This window comes from Arachis ipaensis, chromosome B07, assembly GCF_000816755.2.
Source record: "Arachis ipaensis cultivar K30076 chromosome B07, Araip1.1, whole genome shotgun sequence".
NCBI lineage: Eukaryota > Viridiplantae > Streptophyta > Magnoliopsida > Fabales > Fabaceae > Arachis > Arachis ipaensis.
This window is the reverse complement of record NC_029791.2, coordinates 112,329,744-112,351,474: the sequence shown is the minus strand read 5'-3', so window position 1 is coordinate 112,351,474 and position 21,731 is coordinate 112,329,744. Positions and strand designations below refer to the sequence as shown.

Here is a 21,731-nt window from a genome sequence, read left to right as displayed (position 1 = left end):
TCATCTTAACCTAGTGGGATGGACAAGATTTTTACTGCTATTATCATCTTCACTTTGATCAATGATCTCTCCACCTATTCGCTTTCTATATCTGCTAGAGTCCTTTTGCTCATGATGATAATTGTGATGGGATCGCAATGATTCTCCTCTAATCCTCTGTTCCTACAAGAAAGAATGATAAAATAGTGATAAATAAGAATCAAATTATAGCAATGCTGAATTGTCTGGCTTTTGCTCTCCAGTTATGTATAATGCAGAGTTGCAGAAAGGGAAAGAATATACATCACGGAATATGATCTCGTCGGCCTCAAGCATGTGGATTATGTGTCCAATTTTAGGTCTCTTTATGGCATCTAGATCAACACATTTAAGAGCAACCAACAGAGCAAAACTTAAGAGCCTTTGAAGACTGCTTTTCAGGAAGGTTTGGATTGATGAGTTCCTCTGATTTTCTATTGCCAACCATAGTTTTCAACCACTCAATTAAATTAACCTGAAAATATACCAAATTCTAGTTAAGAAAACAGAAAAAGAGAGAAAATAATCAGAATAGAACAGTGTAAGAATATTAAAACCAAAACTGTATTCTATTATTGGTTATAGCCTCTAACATCTTCTTGGGTTTATTATAATCAACGAGACTTCTTCTGGTAATTATTTCCATAATAAGTATCCCAAAGCTATAAACATCACTCTTCTCAGTCAGCATTCCAGTGCATGCATACTCCAGTGCAACAAAACTACAGAACAAGAAAAGAGAGAACATGAACTTTGAAGCCTAAAATATTTGAGTATAGGAAGTGAAACTAACTGATAAGGGAAAATATTTGGTTAAATCATACTAACCCAAATGTCCCCATCATACAAGACACCATGTATTGTATTTTAGTTCTTTACAATCATTGCCCTACTTTCACAAAAAAGTAGGAACCTTATTCAATTAGAAATCAAAAGAGTTACTACCAACAAAATTACAACAATCAAATTCGATCATTCAAGCATAATCAAGGACTCCTAATCCATTTTAAAACTTTTCACTGGTTTATTATCAAATTCTTTTGAAATCAAAACAACATTCAATACTCTGGCAGACGAAGAACATTCAAATTCACATAAAATTTTCATAGAAAAGAAAATAAAGTACAATAAAAATAAAAACAAAATAAAACCTTTAAGGAGTAGGTCACAGAGGCAGGGGTGGAGGGAGAAGGACAGAGATCAGAGTCGCTGGTGAAGAAGAGGAACAGAGAGGCGACAGAAAACAATGAAGTGGTGGACCCGAGTGTGGCGGCGCTAGCATGTTGCGGCATCGAGGATCGGAGAACAAGCATGATGCAGGGGAAAACGAGCAATCCTACGGATGGAGAGGATAAGAGAACGACCACGGTGCATGGGGAAGATCATAGAGCAAGATACCGCAGAGGGGGAGGAACAAGGAACTAGCAACGTTGATGGGAAGCAGAGAGAGGGGTAAAAGCCCTAGCAGAACTCTGGACTCTTCTCTTTGAAACACAGATTAAAAAAACTAAGAAGAATGTATAAAACAAAAAAATTAGAGGGAAAATGTTTAATTACCAATTCTTATAAAAATAAAAAAAGGGATTTATTTTGTAAATATTTTAGTAGTGGTTAAAATCATACTCCTATATAAAAATAGGAGAAATCTGTGGCTTTTTTTAATATAAGAATAAAGGTTGGCCATGGATTCCTTACTCGATATTTTATGTGGGAGTACCATTAATCCAACTAAAAATATTTATAAATTAAACCCTGTTTTTTCATTTTTGGAAAAACTAAAAATTAGAAATTGAGCTCTATGTTTATTAACTTATACACTTTTTTTTTAATTTTGATCCCAGATTTAATGTTGTAAGCCATTTGCTCTGATAGGTTTTTTCCCTCTTTCAATAGTGATTGCCATTGTCTCTTTCTCTCCCTCTGCCATCTCTCTCGTCCGCTCATCTTCGCAGCGCAACCAGCTTCTGTAGCCGCCTCACAACCCGCTTCCGCTGCTGCCGCGCAACCCGCTTCCGCTGCTGCCGCGCAACCCGCTTCTGCTGCCGTCATGCAACCTACTTTTCTATTAGATGTCGTTTTCATCCAATCTCTTGTATATGATATATTTTATTGCTTCTTTCCAAACTCAGATTCTATTTACTTTATTTTGTTTTATTGCTTTTTCTATGGCAAGTTTTTTGTGAATTTGAGTGAAGTTTAATTTCAATTTGTGTTTGATATATGTTAGAGAAAACTTTGTTTCAATTGTTTATCAGTGATTCTATTTTTCTTCTATTTTTCTGGTTCATATGTGTTGTTTCTTCTTATAATGGAACTATAGTTATCCATGTCTGATCCGATATCTTAAAAGTGTAGACACTCTTTTTTTAGGGGGAGTGTACTTTCAAATGTTCTTATCTATTTTTTGTTTATTTTTTCCTTATGATTTATACATAAAGCCATAAGAAATAATAATGATACTTATATGCGCTATCTGGAAATGTGTCTTCTGCTGACAAAACAACAATTACTCTGCACGCAAGTTAAGAGATGTACATAGAATTTGAAACAGAATAGGAACAATGAGATTAGAGCCATTATTGGTGGTAAAATATAATATCTAGAACTTAACAGTTTTTGTTTATGCTTTCTTATTATCAACCATGGACTGTGTTGCATTATAACTTAACAGTTTTTCATACTCATTGGGGTTTGTAATGTCTCAGTTGATACATGGTTGAAGTAAAGTAATTAATTTCTTGGCCGTATAAAACATTTACCCTTTTATTCATTTATTTGTAATTTTGGTCAATTGTTTCTGGAATGAAGTAATCAACTGTTGTTACGTCCATCTTAGTGATGCTGCTGCCATATGCTGGACATGATATTTATCTGGTTGATTTATTTGCCTTTGCTTCATTTAGATTGGAATTGCTAATGCCATCTTAGACCTAGTGAGTAGTGGGACCACGCTGAGAGAAAATAATTTGAAGGAAATTGAAGGTGGAACTGTGTTGGAAAGCCAGTTAGCAATCATTAACTTTTATTTTTGGCCCTGACTATCATGATCTATTAGTTTTAATAACAATAGGAAGTTCCAGCCTCCGGATGACTGCTTCTGCATTTGCCTTAATAAATTATCTCTCAATCTGACAATTGAATTTTCTCCAGGCTGTTCTTGTTGCAAGCAAAAAATCAATGATCCAACGGACAGGAGTAATGGAAATGACACATGATATACTAGAAAGATTAGAGGCACATTTGAGGGCCATTGGGCAGTTTACAATGCATATAATTCATTATTTTCCATCGCTCAAAATCTAATGTCTGATGCTGTAAGAATCGGGTTTTTCATGCAAAACTATTTTAATAAAAAATAATAATTTAAGTGACCGAAATGGATTCAAAATTTAGAAATTTTGATTTGAAAGTAAAAAGGTGAAATTTGGTTTCAATGAATTTTTCTGAGTCGGAAAATGTATTTTCTGACGAAAGACCGAGAACCGACAGCCGAACCGATCGAACCGGTTTAAGCTTGTTTGGTACTGTGTTTTGAGAAAAATAATATTTTGGAAAATTGATTTATTGTTTTGAAAGGAGAAAAATAATTTAGAATTGAAAACCAGGCACTAATCTTAAAGGTTTTGGCCCAAAGTGGGCCAAACGGACCAAAAATACTAACGGATTGGACCGGGCCCAAGGTCCAACATATATAAGCTCATTAAATGAGCTTTGAGCTCATTTTCCAGAAAATAAAGAGAGAGGGGCGGTGAGAAGAGTGAAGGGAGAAGGAAGGGGGTGACACTATTCACCTCCACCTTCCGGAAGCCATAACTTTTGATCCGGAGCTCTGATTGACGAGCCGTTTGTGGTCACGCGAAGCTCTTGACGAGCTCTTACTTTCTATTTAAGTTTTTCTGGTAAGAACTAGGAAACTCCATCCCCAGTTTCCAGCCCTAGATTCTGCGCGTTTTTATGTTTTGTTTTTGAGTAGATTTTGTGGTTTTGGTTGTTTAGGTGATCTCTAGTAGCAGATAATTGTTGGATTTTACCCCTACTCACGTTGGATAAGTTAAGGTTCCACTAAACCCTTGTGTTTAGTTGTTTTGTGTATCTTAGGTTTTGATTTGGTATATATATGTGATGTTAGATTGAGTTTTGGTGTTTGTTGCTGTTGGTTGAGGCTTTGGATCGAGCTTGGTGGCTTCGTTTTGATGTTTGGAATGTTTTGGGAATCAGCCAAGATATGGTTTCGATTTCCTTTATGTAATATGTAATATTTCTGGACACTTAGGCTAGTGACCCATAGGATAGGATTGAATTAATTTGGTTGTTGGAAATTGTTGTATGATGATGGTGTATAATGATTTGAGGATTGGAGTTGTTGAATGATGATTTATGATGAATTATGATGGGTTGATGATTTTTGAGTGTATTGATGAACTATAATGTTGTAATGATAATTATGGTGTGAAATAATTAAATTGAGATGAAATGTGATTGGGTGTGATGCTTAGTATTGATAGATGATGAATATTGATGGATTGTGTTGGTGGGTGTTGAGATTTGAAGATGGATAATGTATGGAAACTTGTCTCTCAACAATTTTCTCTCGGCAAGTATACCGAATTGTCGTCAAGTAAAAACTCACAATAGAGTGAGGTCGAATCCCACAAGGATTGATTGGTCAATCAACTTTAATTAGAGGAATGTTCTAGTCGAGCTTAGCAGAATTTGATTTAAGAATTGCAGAAAATGAAATGGCGGGAAAGTAAATAGCAAAAAACGTAAATGCTGGAAATAAAGAGCTGAATGTAAATGGCGGAAAGTAAATTGCAGAATCTTAAATGGGGAATGGGGAAGATGATCATAAAAGTAAACGGCAGAAATTAAAGAGAATGTGTAAGATCAGAAATGGGGGATTCATTGGGCTTAGGAGATGTTGCATTCTCCAGATCAAGTTCATTTTCATCTCTTCCTCAATCAATGCATTCATTGATCTCCTTGGCAATCTTTACTTGCAGAGAGAGAATGTGAAGTAGGCATGGACTTTAGCTCAGGACGTTAGTAGCGTTAACGTTAAGTGAAAGTATGGGTTCGAGAACGTTAGTGATAATCACCTTTTTCACTAACGTTCCTAACCCAAGGATGGTCCACGTTAACTTCAATGTTAGTGGCATCAACTTGACCACTAACGTTGCCTCTTGGTCCTTCGCACATGTTATTGGGGTTTACCTTTTTCAATAACGTTGAGAGTACCCTTTTTTCCCCACGTTAGAGTTCACGTTAGTGCAGCTAACGTGACTCTTAACGTAGGCTTGCCAAATCTTCGAGAGCATTAGTGACACTTACCTTTGTCACTAACGTTCCAAAACGCCCCTACTTCCTACGTTAGAGTTCATGTTAATTAGGTTAACATGGCTTCTAACGTGGTAGTGATAGCCATCTCCAACGTTAGTGAAAAGGTGAGTGTCACTAACGTTGGCTCATCATCTCTTTCATCCACGTTAGCTTCCACGTTAATGTAATTAACGTGGGAGTTAACGTGGCTCATAGTGGCTCATTCCAACGTTAGTGACAAAGGTGAGTGTCACTAACGTTGGCTTCATTTTATTTTTCCACGTTAGAGTTCACGTTAACTGAGTTAACGTGGCTCTTAACGTGGCCAATATGAGCTTGGTCCAACGTTAGTGACAAAGGTGAGTGTCACTAACGTTGGCTTCATTTTATTTTTCCACGTTAGAGTTCACGTTAACTGAGTTAACGTGACTCTTAATGTGGACAATTGCCACTTTGGAATGTTAGTGGCACTTACTTTTACCACTAACGTTGGAGTTTTACTTCGCTTCTACGTTAGCTTCCACGTTAACTTAGTTAACGTGGCAACTAACGTGGGCTATGATGGCTCACGAAGGTGTTATTGGCGATCACTTTTCTCATTAACGTTGCAAGCTAGCTCTTTTCCACGTTAGTGGTCACGTTAGTTAGACTAATGTGGCTACTAACGTGGCTCTTCCTTGCTTCCTTTGTCTTGAAATCAAGCCATAAAGTGCATCAAAGCTCTAGTCCAAGTTATGAGATCATGCATTATCCAATTTGTCATTTAATTCATGCATAATTCTCATAAAAATCATGTAAAATTCACAATGTTTGCTTGAATCAAGATGTAAGTAAAATTCTACCCAAAACTTGCTTATTTACTTAAGAAAATACATGAAACTACGCTAAAACTACAAAGAAAAGGTCAGTGAAACTGGCCAAAATGCCCTGGCATTACAGGATGTTGATGATGATTTTATGGTTGGTTAGTGTAGTTGATGATGATTGTTGAGTGTAATTGGTGTTGATGAGTTTTATGATGGACTTGGTTAATATTAGACTTTGTTTGGTAATGATTATTGGAATTGATGAGGATTTATTTTGGTTGTTGAGGTTGTTGTTGGATAATGATGATTATGAGTGTAGAATTATGACTTGGTTAATGGTTGAGTAATTTAGGTGTTAAATTGAGGAGAATGATATGAAGAGGTAATATGTTGTGTGTGGTAGTGGTTTAAGATGATTGGGTAGGTTTTGATTTGGTTTTGGTTGGAAATGTTGGTAATGTTCAGGTTTTAAGACTTTTGGTAAAAGTAGGTTTTTGATGAACTTTGTCTGATTATAACTTTTGTCTCAGTTTTCCAAATTCGTTGAAACTTGTTTATAATTAAAGCTTATTGAAAACCCTTCAATTTGGTATAAAGTTTTCAAGATTTGAGTTTTTGTAGAGGAAGTTATGATCATTCAAAGTTGGTGTTAAAAATCTGAAATTCTGCAAAGTTTCAGAATTTCAGGATTCCTGATATGTGCGCACGCATAACCCTGCGAAAATCTTGATTTGTGCGGACGCACAGACCTGTGCGTATGCACACGCAGGGGAAGGCTCCCTGTTTGTAGCACTAGCACAGCTTGTGTGCGTGCATACCAATGAGGTTTTACAACCTGTGCGTACGCACAGCCCTGTGCGCACGCACACGTTGGGAAGGCCAATCTGTTGGGGCGCTAGCACACCTTGTGCGAGCGCACAGACCTTATCAAATTTGGTACCTGTGCATGCGCACACCCCTGTGCGTACGCACACTTTTAAAATCTTCCTGGGCATGCGCACGCACACACCTGTGCATACGCACATGCCCTGTTTCACAAATTTAAGTTTTGTTTTCAACTATTTCACCTTCCCATCAAGGTTGGAAGCTTCTATAACACCACTTTAAGACTCTTGGGCTTATTTTTTAGCATTAAAACATAGGAAAAGATCTTAGGAGAATTTATTTGGGTTTTACATTAGAAAATTAAAAAATGGAGGCTTAGGTTTCTGGTGTGCTGAGGATGAGTTTGGTTGAGAAAGAAGAAAGAGTAGTGAACTGGGTAATGGCCGACAATGAATTGAGAAACTGATGAGCTGATGAGTTCGGAATGGAAATTATGAATTTGATGATGGTTAAGATGAGCTGAGGGCTCAAAAAGGAATGAATGATCTTGATAGATGTTGAGAGTGTGACAGACACTATATCCTTGGGTTAATTATGATAGTGTGCAGGGCATCATGTCCCTGGGATTGGATTATGATTGATAACATTTTCTGCTGCAAGAGTGGGCTAGGCACTATATCCTTGGGTTACACATGCGAGTGTGCCTGACACTATATTCGTGGGTGAATAGAGTGTGCCCGACACTATATCCGTGGGTCAATAGAGTGTGCCTGACACTATATCTGAGGGTGCGGCAGAAAACCTACATCTAAAAGGATGTGTCGGGTTGGCATTTTTGGACCGACAAGTGATATCACGAGCCAATAGGATAGACATTCATCATATGCATCTTCTATATGCTTTTTTGTTTTGATTACTTGAGTTTGCCTAATTGTATAGCATGCCTACTTGCTTCTTGAATTACTTGCTGTATATGAAAACTATCTGTGTTTTATTTGTTTGCATTAATTGTGTTTGTCTGGTGCTAAGGAGGTTAGGTAGGCGGTGGCGATGGGATCACACGGAGGTTAGGTTGGCGAAGGCTGTGGGATACAGTGGTGTGATTAGTATTAGTTAGAATTTCCCTATGTTTAGATAACCCGATTTATGGTTTAAGTTCTTTATGTATTTATTTATTTTGTTCTAAGCTTGAATATCCGTTTGCGACGTGAAGTTCTAGGATTGCCTTTGGCATACCGAGGCTTTACATCTTACATCATTGGGCACTGTTACCATATTGAGAACCTCCGGTTCTCATTCCATACTTTGTTGTTGTTTTTCAGATGCAGGTCGTAATCTACTTCGGTGAGATTGCGAATATGGTGACAGAGCGGAGTATGGTTCGTTCCTTATTTATTTCTGTCTTACTTTTGTCATAGTATTCTCTCACCTTTTGTATATTTATCTTTATGGCCTTAGAGGCTTATTTGAGAGATAGGTTGTATAAGCTGTTTTAATTCTAAAACTCTGTATCTTTCTATTTGTAACTAGTCGGCTTAAACTCCGCAAGCTGCAGCTAGTTCTCTATGATTATTATATATATATTATTCTCTTATACATATACCTTGTATCTTATGCGTTAGCTTCGTGTGAACGTTTCGCGCTTTTGTAAATCTGTCTTTGAGCTTAATCCTTCATTGGGCTCCTAGAATATATTATTTCTTTCTATATATAAATATGTATACGCCTTAGGACTGTCGTAACCTCTGATTAATCTTTGCTTTACGGCTAAAGGTAAGGCTTAGGGTAATTGGGGTGTTACAAATGCCATTTTCATTGTATTGACTAATTTTGTACTTGGCAGGTCACTGCAAACATGAGGGGAAGCAGTGCAGAGGAAGTAGCTGAGAGAGTATTGAGTCAACCATCATTATCTGGGTTGCAGGTGTGATTCGGAATGAACCCCTTACCTTCATTTTTCATTTCTTTTGCTGGTGGGAGCTTTCCTTACAACATTTGCTTTTTGCGTTAGCAAAGTTTGTCATATACTATCTACTGTGATCATGAGTAGTATCATTATTTTTTCACTATAATTTGTTCTTAATTTTAAGAGGAACATGTGATTATCTTCTGCAGGGACCCATTATAAGTCCTATTTTTGCAAACAGGATGGGAAGGAAATAGTAGACTACTATGCCATAGTGATATGTGTACCCAAGAAGGCACTATACAAGTCTATATAGCAGCTGAGAGCGGTGAGATTTTACATTTTTTTCAAAGCATCTGTTTTGGATTTCATATGAAGCCTTGTTATTCTGAATGACAGGAGTCCAAATAACCCAATTATATCTGGTTTGGGATAAAATGTTAGTCTACATAATGTATTACTGCCACTAGCAGTGGCTAGCATTATTACATGGACTCGGTCTAAAACAGTGACTATGTGAATTTCCCTTCATCTATGATTCTCATACTCATTTTCATGTTGATTACATTCGTTTAATGCAGATTGGTTGCAGTGGCGTTCTTATGTCACCATTGACCTACGTTTTTTATGAGGAAAAGCCAAGATGGCATCAGCTACTTTCTAAACTTAGATTGTAGTCATTTATGATCAATGGATGAAACCTTTTTCACATACTATGGACGCAGAAGCGCATCGACTTTGATGAAAGCTGCAAAGTACACCCCCGTTTAGAATTAAAAACTAAAAATGCATTTCTTGATCTTCATTTATAGCAACTTCTGGATTGATATTGGTTGGAAGTTTTATAGCGAGCAAGTCTGTATTTTCCTCCTTTTTGTCTCTTTTTGGCACTTGTTAATAATATGGATAAAGAAGTGAGTTCGTTTTCTTGGTAGCCTTTGTTTTTCGTTTACTTCTTTAGTTGGAAAATTGGAGTTGAAGTTGAAGGTTCAATTGCTATGAAATATAGCTTTAGTGTTGTATTTTTTAACTTTCTATTATATTTCAGTGGCTTAAGATAGATCAATTATATCTTATAAATTTAGGATATGTTTGAACTTTACTCTTGTTCATTTTTTGGATTAAGTTATATTGTATCTATCATACTCAGCAATAATTAGTTACGATAATATATAGGTTACTAATAACTTATATTAACTGATAAAGTAAAGGAAATTAGTAATATAGAATTGTAATATGTAGAAGAAGGATAAATTAGTGTATAAACTAATGAAAAATAGCTTAGTAATTTGTCTTTTAAAGAAAGTAGTAAAAATGTCTAAAAAGATAATTCCTCACTCCCAAATATCTTCATGCTCTCTGCTTCCACCCTGCTCCTATATTTCCAAGCATTCTCTTGAATTACGAGACATAAATCGTTGTACTCAGAGGCGGATTGACGGGGGGCCTAAGGTGGCCACGGTCCCCCCAAAAATTTTTCAAAAAAATTAGTAAATAGTAATAATTAATAATATTAAGTATTTTATATATATAATATTAGACAAAAAAATATAAGTTACAGAATTTTGTAAATTAAAGTAACTAAAAACTACATTATGTATTGGATATTTGGATTATTGTTACTCTTGTTAACAAATAGCCCATTCTAATAATTAATAAAAATAGTTTTATTATACTAGCCCAATAGACAGTAGCCCATATTATTAATTAAAGTAGTACTAGTACATTTTTCAAACATTTTTCTTCAAACCATGAGAGACATCAGCGCACACTTTCTCTCTTTTAGTGGCTCCCATTTGTGTAGACTTTTGGTCTTCTACTCTTCTCATTCTAATTTTCTTTCCATACTAAAATAAGACATATGAAGAAAAACCATTGAAGATTTGAAGTGAACAGCGAAATATTAACCATTGAATGCACAACAAAGACTCAAAGAGGTATATTTCAATTTTTTTCAAGTTAATAACAATGTCAAGTATTATTTATATTATTTATTTAAAATAATTAATTTATTTTTTTTATAATGGACAATGTTCAAAGATTGAAGTAAGAGCAAAACTCAATAGAGTTATTTTTGGGTGAGACTTGGAACAAAAAATAATCAGGTAAATCAATAACTTTATTTTTGGTTATTATATATTTGTGTTTCTAAAATTATTTGTTATTGGTCAATAGGTTTAGTATTTTTTTTTAAGAAATAACATATATGCAATTATTTTTGTTTTTTTTGTTAGATAGTTCAAGTTAAGTTAAAAATGTCAAAGATGAAAATAATTCACTCATTTTTCAAGAGAAAAAAGAGAATATATGATGAACAAAATTCAGCTTCAGATTTATTGAGTAATGTTCAAAATATTATTGAACAACCTAAGATACAACCTGTGACATAACTTGTTGAGCAAGATATTCAACCCCTGCTTCTAAAATAACAAGGACTGAAATAGATCAAGTTAATATTGATACATTGATGCGTGATCCCGAAAAGCATCCACAAATTTAGAATTATCCTATCAATCAACAAGATGAAATCTGTAGAGCATATATAAAGCTTGTACCATATTAATTTATTATGGATGAGTACCCTCTTTCTGGTCTTGAAAGTTATCCTCGTCGTTTCAAAGCTCATTGGTTTAAGAGTTTTTCTTGGCTAGAATATTCAGCAGAAGTGGATGCTGCATTTTGTCTTCCATGTTATTTATTTTCTAGAAAATCAAGTCCATTCACATCAGGAGGATTTCACAATTGGAAAAAAGTGAATAATTGAAAGGATTGTGCATTTTTATCTCGTGTGGGTAAATCTCTTAATTCTCCTCATAATATTGCTGTTAAGTCTTGTAAAGATTTGCTTAACCAATTATGTCACATTGACAAAGTATTGGCTAAGTAAAGCCCACAACAAGTTTTAAGTAATAGATTGCGTCTTAAAGCCTCTATTGATACTGTTAGATGGTTAACGTTTCAAGCTTGTGCTTTTAGGGGACATGATGAGAGTCATGAGTCTTAGAATCGAGGAAATTTTCTTAAAATGTTAAAATTATTAGCTTCTTACAATAAAGAAGTGGATGCAGTTGTCTTGGAGAATGCTCCTCAAAATGCAATATACACATCACCTTTTATTGAAAAGGAAATTATACATGTTTTTTCTAGAAAGGTGCAAAATAAAATTCGCAATGAGATTGGTAATGCAAAGTTTTATTTGATTGTTGATGAAGCTAGAGATGAATCTAAAAGAGAACAAATGGCACTTGTTAGATTTGTTGATAAGCATGGATTTGTCAAAGAAAGGCTAATAGATGTTGTTCATGTCAAAGATACTACTTCTGCTACTCTAAAACAAGAGATTTGTTCTGCATTATCTCATCATAATCTCAACATTCAAAATGTTCGAGGTCAAGGGCATGACGGGGCTAGTAATATGCGTGGAGAGTGGAAAGGGTTACAAGCTTTAACTATTCAAGAATATCCTTATTATGCATATTATGTTCATTACTTGCTCATCAATTACAGCTAGCTCTTGTTGCTGCAGCTAAAGAAGTTGTTGATGTTCATACTTTTTTCCAAAGTTTAAGTAATATTATCAATATTGTGTGCTCTTCTTGCAAACGCAATGATGAATTACGAGCTGCTTATGCAACTGAAATTTCCCATTTAGTTGCAACTAATCAAATTGAAATAGGAAGGGGAGTTAATCAAATTGGCACATTAAAAAGATCAGGAGATACCAGATGGAGCTCTCACTTCATCTCAATTTGTAGCCTTTTACGTATTTTTGGAGCAACAACTTCACTTCTGGAAGATTTGGCTACTAATGGATCTACATATTCTCAACGTGGTGATGCTACTTATGCTCTTAAATCTTTATTATCATTTCATTTTGTTTTCATTTTGCATATGATGAAAGAAATCATGGGAATCACTGATAAACTTTGTCAAGCATCAGCAAAAATCTCAAGACATTTTGAATGCTATGCATCTGGTTTTTGGTACAAAGTCATTGATTCAATAGTTAAGAGATAGTAGTTGGGGAGCACTTTTAGAGAAAGTTAGTTCTTTCTACAATGATCATGCTATTCAGATACCTGATATGGGTGCTTGATAAACCATTATTTTATGATTTATACTATGTTTAATTGAGTGGTTTTGTCAAGTCTTTCACCCACTTATTCATATGATTTGCATGTATTCACAATTCCTTCCTAAAATTGTTCTATGATTAAAAACTTGCTTCCTAAAGATCTTTTAATTGTATATTTTTATCCTCCTTCATACCATTCGATGCCATGATCTGTGTGTTAAGTGTTTCAGGCTTCATAGGACAGAAATGGCTTAGAGAATGGAGAGGAAACTTGCAAAAATGGAAGGAAAAACAAGAAATTGAGGAGATGACCAGCGAGAAGCGACGCGGACGCATGGTCCACGCAACCGCGCGAAATGAAGAAAATCACAGCGACGCGCTCACGTGCCTGATGCGAATGCATGGATTGGAAGCTGCATGAGTGACGCGAATGCGTGGACGACGCGCACGCGTGGCACGGAAAAACGCTGGACGACGCGAACGCGTGGACGATGCGATCACGTGACGTGCACAATTTGCAGAATTTACAGCAAACGCTGGCGTGGATTCTGGGCTGCGTTTTAACCCAACTTTCGGCCCAGAAACGCAGATTAGAGCCAGGGAACATGCAGAGACGAAATAACATTCATTCCGCATAATTTTTAGTTTTTAGATCTGATTTTACTCCTCCTCTAGGTTTTCTCTCTACACATTGATAGTTCTTAGGATTTTGGTTTTATTGCTTTTTAGATTGGGATATCGAGAAGAGTTGTTACCTCTGCAAGACTTCATCTCTCTAGTTTGTTTTCTCTACTTTTTACTTACTTTTTCATATCCTTAATTTGTCCAGAGTACAATTGGATTATTTTTAGAGTTATTTAATACAAAGACTATTTTTATTTTTATTTTATTAATATTTTTGATTATTGTTTATCATGTCTCTTTTTATTTCCCCTCTTTATTTTGTGAAGTCTACATTTATAATAATGGAGTAGTTCCCCAACTTGATTGGGAGTTGATTAAAAGGAGAACCTTGAGTTGGAATACTCAAGAGTTCAATTGTAATTGGTTCGCCGTTGGTTGGCTTGTTAGTCACTAACTCTAATCCTTCCCAAGGGAGAGGATTAGGACTTGTGAATAGAAGTTGACTTTTAACTTGACTTTCCTTCATTCGTTGAGGGTTAACTAAGTAGAAACAACTACTAATTATTAATTGATCTTGAGAAAATTCCAACAAGGATAGAACTTCCGATTAATCTTCTCCCGGTCAAGATTTTTATTTAAATTACATAAATTCTCTGATTTAATTTCCTGTTTATCAAACTCAAAACCATTTTGGAAAACCTCTGATTAATAAAATAACATATCTTTCTGCAACTCGTTGGGAGACGACCTGGGACTTATACTCCCAGTATTTTAATTCTAATTTTGTGACAACCCCTTCTAAATTGATAAGCGGATTTTTGTTGGTTAAGAACTGTACTTGCAACGTATTTCTCATATTAATTTCTTAATCTGCCAATTTTTGCCACGTCAATTTTTGGCGTCGTTGCCAGGGAGTTGCAATAGAGTGCTAAGTTATTGATTGGAATTTATTTATTTGCATTTTATTTTATTTTGCTACTATGAGTTGCATGTTTCTTTCATTGAATGACGCGTTCACTTCCTGATCCAAGCTTGCCAGTATTTGATCCTAAGATTGAAAGAACTATTTCACGTATAAGGCAAGCTCGGCGTCGGTTAGTCCTCTCCGAGGACGAATCTGAAACGTCACTTAAGGAAGAAACAAGCTCCTTTTCTACTGATTCGGTTGATTTACGTGCAGGTAACATGGCAGCACCTAGGAGAGTTACTATCCAGGAAGCTAGAGCCCCTGATTTTACACTGCAACCGTATCAAGCGCATCACCCAGTGGTGGCTGTAGATTTTGAACTAAAGACTGCACTACTCAACTTGATGCCTAAGTTTCATGGCTTACCTGCTCAAGAGCCTATCAAGCACCTTAGGGATTTCCGAGCAGCCTGTTCTACTGTCAGGCGTGATGGTGCAGATGAAACTTCTATTTTGTTAAAAGCCTTCCCATTCTCTCTTGAGGGAAAGGTGAGAGAGTGGTACTACACTCAATCCGGAGCAACTGTTTCTAACTGGGATACGCTTAGAAGAAAATTTTTGGAAAAATTCTTTCCAGCTGAAGTTACTGATAAACTGAGGAAAGACATTTTCATGATTGTTCAGGACGACTCCGAGACTCTCTACGAATACTGGGAGCGCTTCAACAATCTTCTAGAAGCATGTCCCCACCATATGATTGACAAGATAGTGTTTCTCGGCTACGTCACACAGGGCATGAAGCCTCAAGATAAGACCACATTGGAAAGTGCTAGCAATGGGTCTATGAAAAAGTACAAGACCACTGATGAGGCATGACAATTGATCAGCGACTTAGCTGAATCTACTCGGAATCACAGGCAGAACAAAGCCAGTCAAGAGCTGTTGCAGAGGTATCTTCTAGCAAAGAGACTACTGCTCTAAGTCAGAGTATATGTGAAATGACCAACTTACTGAAGCAGATGCAGTTGAGTCAACAACAAGCTCAGCAAGCTCAACCTTCTCCACCACAGCAAAGCCAACAGTTGGTTCCACAAAGAGTATGCGGGATCTGTGCTGATTATAGTCATTATACTGATGAATACCCGCAGCTCCAACAGGAAGACAACACTGTGGCAGCCACTCATAACTTCTATGACCGCCCCTATCAACGATACAATCAAGGTGGCAGCTACAACCATGGATGGCAGGACAATTCCAACCAAGGTTGGAGAGATAATTCTAACCAGAGTTGGAGGGACAATCATAACAGAGGAGGCAGAGATAACAATGGAAACCAGAGGTAAAATAACAATAACAACATCAGGCAGCAGAATCAGAATCAGGCCTATAGAGTACCTCATCTAAGGCAGCGTTAAGCATTTCAGCAGACCCCTCAGATCACTTATCCCTCTTTATCTTCTAATGAGGAGTTACTACAATCTATTGATCGGAGACAGTAGGCCATGGAAAACAACCTTACATCTACTCTAAATGATCTGAACTCTACCTTGCAAGCTCTTGTCTCACAGATTGGATCACTAAATAACTCCACCAACCAACCTTCGAGCTCCAGTGGACTTCCTTCTCAACCCTTACCTAATCTCAAGGGTGGCATCAATGCCATCACTCTGAGATCTGGGACCACATTGTAGGAGAGGAACCAAGAGGAGCCAAGTCCACCAGAACACACCCCAGCTGAAGATGCGGTGGAAATAGAAGATGCTGAAGAGGAATAGGACATACAGGACATAGTTGAAGAAGAGGAGACTCAACCACAGGGTGAAGCACCAAAGGATGCTGAAACTGCTGATAACACCCGTCCTATCCTATTTCCACACCTTGCTAAGAAATCCAGGAAGCATATGGAACTTGATCCCAAAATGGTAGAAATCTTCAAAAAGGTTGAGGTAACCGTTTCCCTTTTTGATGTTATTCAGCAAGTACCTAAATACGTAAAGTTTCTAAAAGAATTATGCATACATAAAGATAAAATTAATGAATTAGAAACTATTTCTTTAGGTAGTTCTATATCTGCTTTAATAGGAAATATACCTAAAAAATGTAGTGATCCAGGCCCATGTATGGTTAACTGTACCATTGGAGGTGTGATATTTTCTGACTGTATGTGTGATTTAGGAGCGTGCGTGAGTATTATGCCCTTGTCTATATATGATGCTTTAAGGCTCCCTCCCTTAAAAAGGTCGGTAGCTCGTTTTGTGTTAGCAGATAAAAGTATTATTACAGTGGTTGGGATTGCTGAAGATGTGTTAGTGAGCATTAAGGGGCTCACGTTTTTCATTGACTTCTATATCATGGAGATGCGCCAAAATGACTCAGGAAAGCCTTCATCAATCCTGCTTGGAAGACCGTTCTTGAAAACTTCGAAGTTCAAGCTGGATGCCTTTTCGGGAACCTATTCTTTTGAGGTAGATGGCAGAACAATGAGCTTCAATCTGGATGAAGCTATGAAGCATCCCCCAGAAGATCACTCCATATTCCAATGCGACATCATTGATGATATTATAGCTGCAACTCACCAGGAAGAAATGGAAGAGAGTCACCTGGAGCAAGATCCAAGTGTGGGGACACCCTCTGAACATACTGAAGATTCATTATCATTTTCACCAGCCCCAGATGATCCAGAGCCAAGCCATGAGCAAAAAATGGAATTAAAGCCCCTTTCTCCACACCTCAAGTATGCTTACCTTGAGGACAAGCAGAAGTTCACAGTTATCATTGCAAGGGAGCTCACTTCCCAACAAGAAGAACAACTGCTTAGTGTATTGAGAACGCATAAGAAAGCAATTGGATGGAGCTTGACGGATATAGTAGGCATCAACCCTCAAGTTTGTGAACACAGAATATTCTTAGAAGAAGGAGCAAAGCCTGTCTGACAACCTCAGCGAAGATTGAATCCAACCATCTTAGAAGTTGTCAAGAAGGAAGTAACCAGACTACTTGAAGTAGATATCATTTACCCCATTTCAGATAGCGAATGGGTCAGCCCAGTGCAAGTGGTGCCCAATAAGTCTGGAGTCACAATAATAAGAAATGAGCAGGGAGAACTTCTGACAACCAGAGTGCAGAACTCATGGAGAGTTTGCATTGACTACAGGTGTCTCAACCAAGCCACTCGCAAGGATCATTACCCCTTGCCATTCATTGATCAGATGCTTGATCGCCTATCAGGTAAATCTCATTACTGTTTTTTAGATGGTTATACAGGTTATTTTCAAATCCATATAGCTCCTGAAGATCAGGAAAAGACTACTTTTACATGTCCTTTTGGGACTTATGCCTATAAGAGAATGCCCTTTGGCATATGCAATGCACCAGCTACTTTCCAAAGGTGTATGATGATTCTTTTCTCTGATCTCATTGAGACCTGTATGGAAGTTTTTATGGATGACTTTAGCGTATATGGCGATTCATTTAGCCTTTGCTTGGATAGTTTATCTAGAGTATTGGACAGGTGTGTTAGTTCAAACCTTGTTTTAAATTTTGAAAAGTGTCATTTTATGGTGAAACAAGGAATTGTTCTAGGACATGTTGTTTCTGATACTGGTATCTCTGTAGACCCAGCAAAGGTGGATGTTATTTCTAGTTTACCTTACCTCTCCTTCGTGAGGGAAGTCCGTTCGTTCCTTGGCCATGCAGGTTTTTACCGGAGATTCATTAAGGACTTCAGTAAGGTAGCACTACCCTTATCCAGACTACTGCAGAAAGATATTGAGTTCGAGTTCAGTGAGGATTGCAAACAAGCGTTTGATAAGCTGAAGACCGCCCTGACTCAAGCTTCGATTGTGAGGGGACCAGACTGGAGTCAACCATTTGAAATCATGTGTGATGCTTCCAATCATGCAATAGGAGCAGCACTAGCTCAGCATGAAGGTAACGATCCTTTTGTAATTGCTTATGTATCTAAGACTTTAGATGCTGCTCAATCTAATTACACTACTACTGAAAAAGAGCTTCTAGCTATTCTTTTGATCGGTAAAGAATTTTATAAAAATATTTTCGCGTTGTAAGTACGCTTCGCTCACGCTTTCGCGTAGGATGTGCGTAATGCAAGTGACGCGGTCGCGTCAGGGACGCGAACGCGTGGGCTAAATTGTGCTAAACGCACAACAGCTGCACGATTCCAGCCCAACTTTCTGGGCGTTGGATCTTTACGCCGATTTCCATTCCACGCCCACGCGTGGCCTGCACGCTCGCGTGGGGTGAATTTTTTCCTTTTTTTTATTATGCAATTATGCAGTATGCAATATGCAGTGCTAATGTTGATGCTATGAATAATTCCAAGTTTAATGAAAATAAAATAAAATAAAAACAAACAACACGAAATAAAATTGAAAAAGAAACGATCATACCATGGTGGGTTGTCTCCCACCTAGCACTTTTAGTTATAGTCCTTAAGTTGGACATTTGATGAGCTTCCTGTTATGGTGGTTTGTGCTTGAATTCATCCAGAAATCTCCACCAATGTTTGGAATACCAACAGCCTCCGGGGTCCCAAACAAGGCACGTAAAGCCCTTGAGCAGTTTTAAACAGGTTCTCAGGCTTCCGGTGTGCTGAATGTTAGAACAGACTCCAGTATCCCAAACTTTGCTTTTACACCCGTCTTTGTCTTGATCTACATTTTTCCAGCCGGGTGATAAGTAATCTGAATTCTCACTGCAATGACCAAACAGCTTCCGAGATCCATACAATTGAGCTTGACACCAATCCTTGTACCTCAAATTGAAGTGTGAAACTTCGAAGTTACCCTTTGAGGAACCAAAGGAATCTGAGGCTCGTACAGAGACTATAGAGATTCCATTGAACTTCCTTCTGCCATTCATGAACTCTGATGAATATTCTTCCTCTAAAGAGGATGAAGACATCATTGAAGAGAAGGTTGCTAAATATCTAGGAGCCATCGTGAAGTTGAATGCCAGTTTATTTGGTAATGAGACTTGGGAGGATGAACTCCCCTTGTTCACCAATGAACTGAGTGCACTAATGAGGCAGACATTGCCTCAGAAGAAATTGGATCCCGGAAATTTCTTTATACCTTGTACCATAGGCACCATGACCTTTGAGAAGGCTCTGTGTGACCTTGGGTCAGGGATAAACCTCATGCCACTCTCTGTAATGGAAAAACTGGGAATCTTTGAAGTACAAGCTGCAAGAATCTCACTGGAGATGGCAGACAAATCAATGAAATAGGCTTATAGACTAGTAGAGGATGTGCTAGTAAAGGTTAAAGGCCTTTACATCCCTGCTGATTTCATAATCCTAGATACTGAGAAGGATGAGGATGAATCCATCATCCTTGGCGGACCTTTCCTAGCCACAGCAAAAGCTGTGATTGATGTTGACAGAGGAGAGTTGGTCTTTCAGTTGAATGAAGACTACCTTGTATTTAAGACTCAAGGTTCTCCTTCTGTAACCATAGAGAGAAAGCATGAGAAGCTTCTCTCAGAATAGAGTCAAACAAAACCCCCACATTCAAACTCTAAGTTTGGTGTTGGGAGGCCACAACCAAACTCTAAGTTTGGTATTGAGAGGCCCCAACATTGCTCTGATTATCTATGAGGCTCCATGAGAGCTCACTGTCAAGCTATTGACATTAAAGAAGCGCTTGTTGGGAGGCAACCCAATGTTATTTACTTATATCTATTTATTTTCCATTGCTATTTTATGTTTTCTTTAGGTTGATGATCATGTGAAGTAAAAAAAAAAACTGAAAAATCAAAAACAGATTGAAAAATAGCTCACCCTGGACGAAGAGCTTACTGGCGTTTAAACGCCAGTAAGAGTAGCAGAATGGGTGTTAAACGCCCAGTCTGGCACCATTCTGGGTGTTTAACGCCAGAAACAGGCACCAGACTGGCGTTTAATGCCAGAATAGAGCATGGAATTGGCGTTTAACGCCAAGAATGGGAGAAAAGCTGGCGTTAAACGCCAAAAACAAGCAGCAAGCTGGCGTTTAACGCCATACATGCATTCTAAGGGCGTTTTGCACGCCTAAATGGAGCAGGGATGCTAAGTCCTTGACCCCTCAGGATCTGTGGACCCCACAGGATCCCCACCTACCCTACCTCTTCTTATCTTCTCTTCACACCTTTTCATAACACTCTTTCAATCACCTCCATATCTCTTCCCCAAATACCCTTCATCACTCACATCCATCCACTCTTCCCCAAAAACCCCACCTACCTCCAAATTCAAAATTCTTTTCCCTCCCAAACCCAACCCTAATGGCCGAAACCTACCATTCCCCTCACCCCCATATAAACCCCTCAACATTACTCCATTTTCACACATTACAACCACTACTTCTCCCCCTTGGCCGAATACACCTTCTCCCTCCATCTCCTCCATTTTCTTCTTCTTCTACTACTTTCTTTCTTCTTTTGCTCGGAGACGAGCAAACCTTTTAAGTTTGGTGTGGTAAAAGTATTGCTTTTTGTTTTTCCATAACCATCAATGGCACCTAAGGCCAGAGAAACCTCAAGAAAGAGGAAAGGGAAGGCAATTGCTTCCACCTCTGAGTCATGGAAGATGGAGAGATTCATCTCAAAGGTCCATCAAGACCACTTCTATGAAGTCGTGGCCAAGAAAAATTTGATTCTTGAGGTCCCTTTTAAGCTCAAAAAGAGCGAGTATCCGGAGATCCGACAAGAGATTAGAAGAAGAGGATGGGAAGTTCTCTCCAATCCTATTCAACAAGTCGGAATCTTAATGGTTCAAGAGTTCTATGCAAACGCATGGATCACTAAGAACCATGATCAAAGTCTGAACCCAAACCCAAAGAATTGGCTCACAATGGTTCAGGGGAAATACTTAGATTTCAGTCCGGAAAATGTAAGGTTGGCGTTCAACTTGCCAATGATGCAAGAAAACACACGCCCCTACACTAGAAGGGTCAACTTTGATCAAAGGTTGGACCAAGTCCTCATGGACATATGTGTGGAAGGAGCTCAATGGAAAGTTGACTCAAGAGGCAAACCGGTTCAATTGAGAAGACCGGACCTTAAGCCTGTGGTTAGAGGATGGTTGGAGTTCATCCAACGCTCAATCATTCCTACTAGCAACCGGTCTGAAGTTACTGTAGACCAGGCCATCATGATCCATAGTATCATGATTGGGGAGGAAGTGGAAGTTTATGAGATTATACCTCAAAAACTCTACAAGGTGGCTGAGAAGTCCTCCACTTTGGCAAGGTTA

At 37.8% G+C, this 21,731-nt stretch overlaps 1 protein-coding gene and 2 pseudogenes across 1 annotated transcript; 2 read left to right on the top strand and 1 right to left on the bottom strand.

The window, feature by feature from the left end:
• Positions 1-860, bottom strand: LOC107607662 (annotated as a pseudogene).
• Positions 2,927-9,551, top strand: LOC107607661 (annotated as a pseudogene).
• LOC107607660 lies at positions 11,900-12,891 on the top strand. Its single transcript, XM_016309589.1, has 2 exons — positions 11,900-12,280; positions 12,382-12,891. Exons 1-2 carry the CDS (start codon positions 11,900-11,902, stop codon positions 12,889-12,891), a joined length of 891 nt encoding a protein of 296 aa, XP_016165075.1.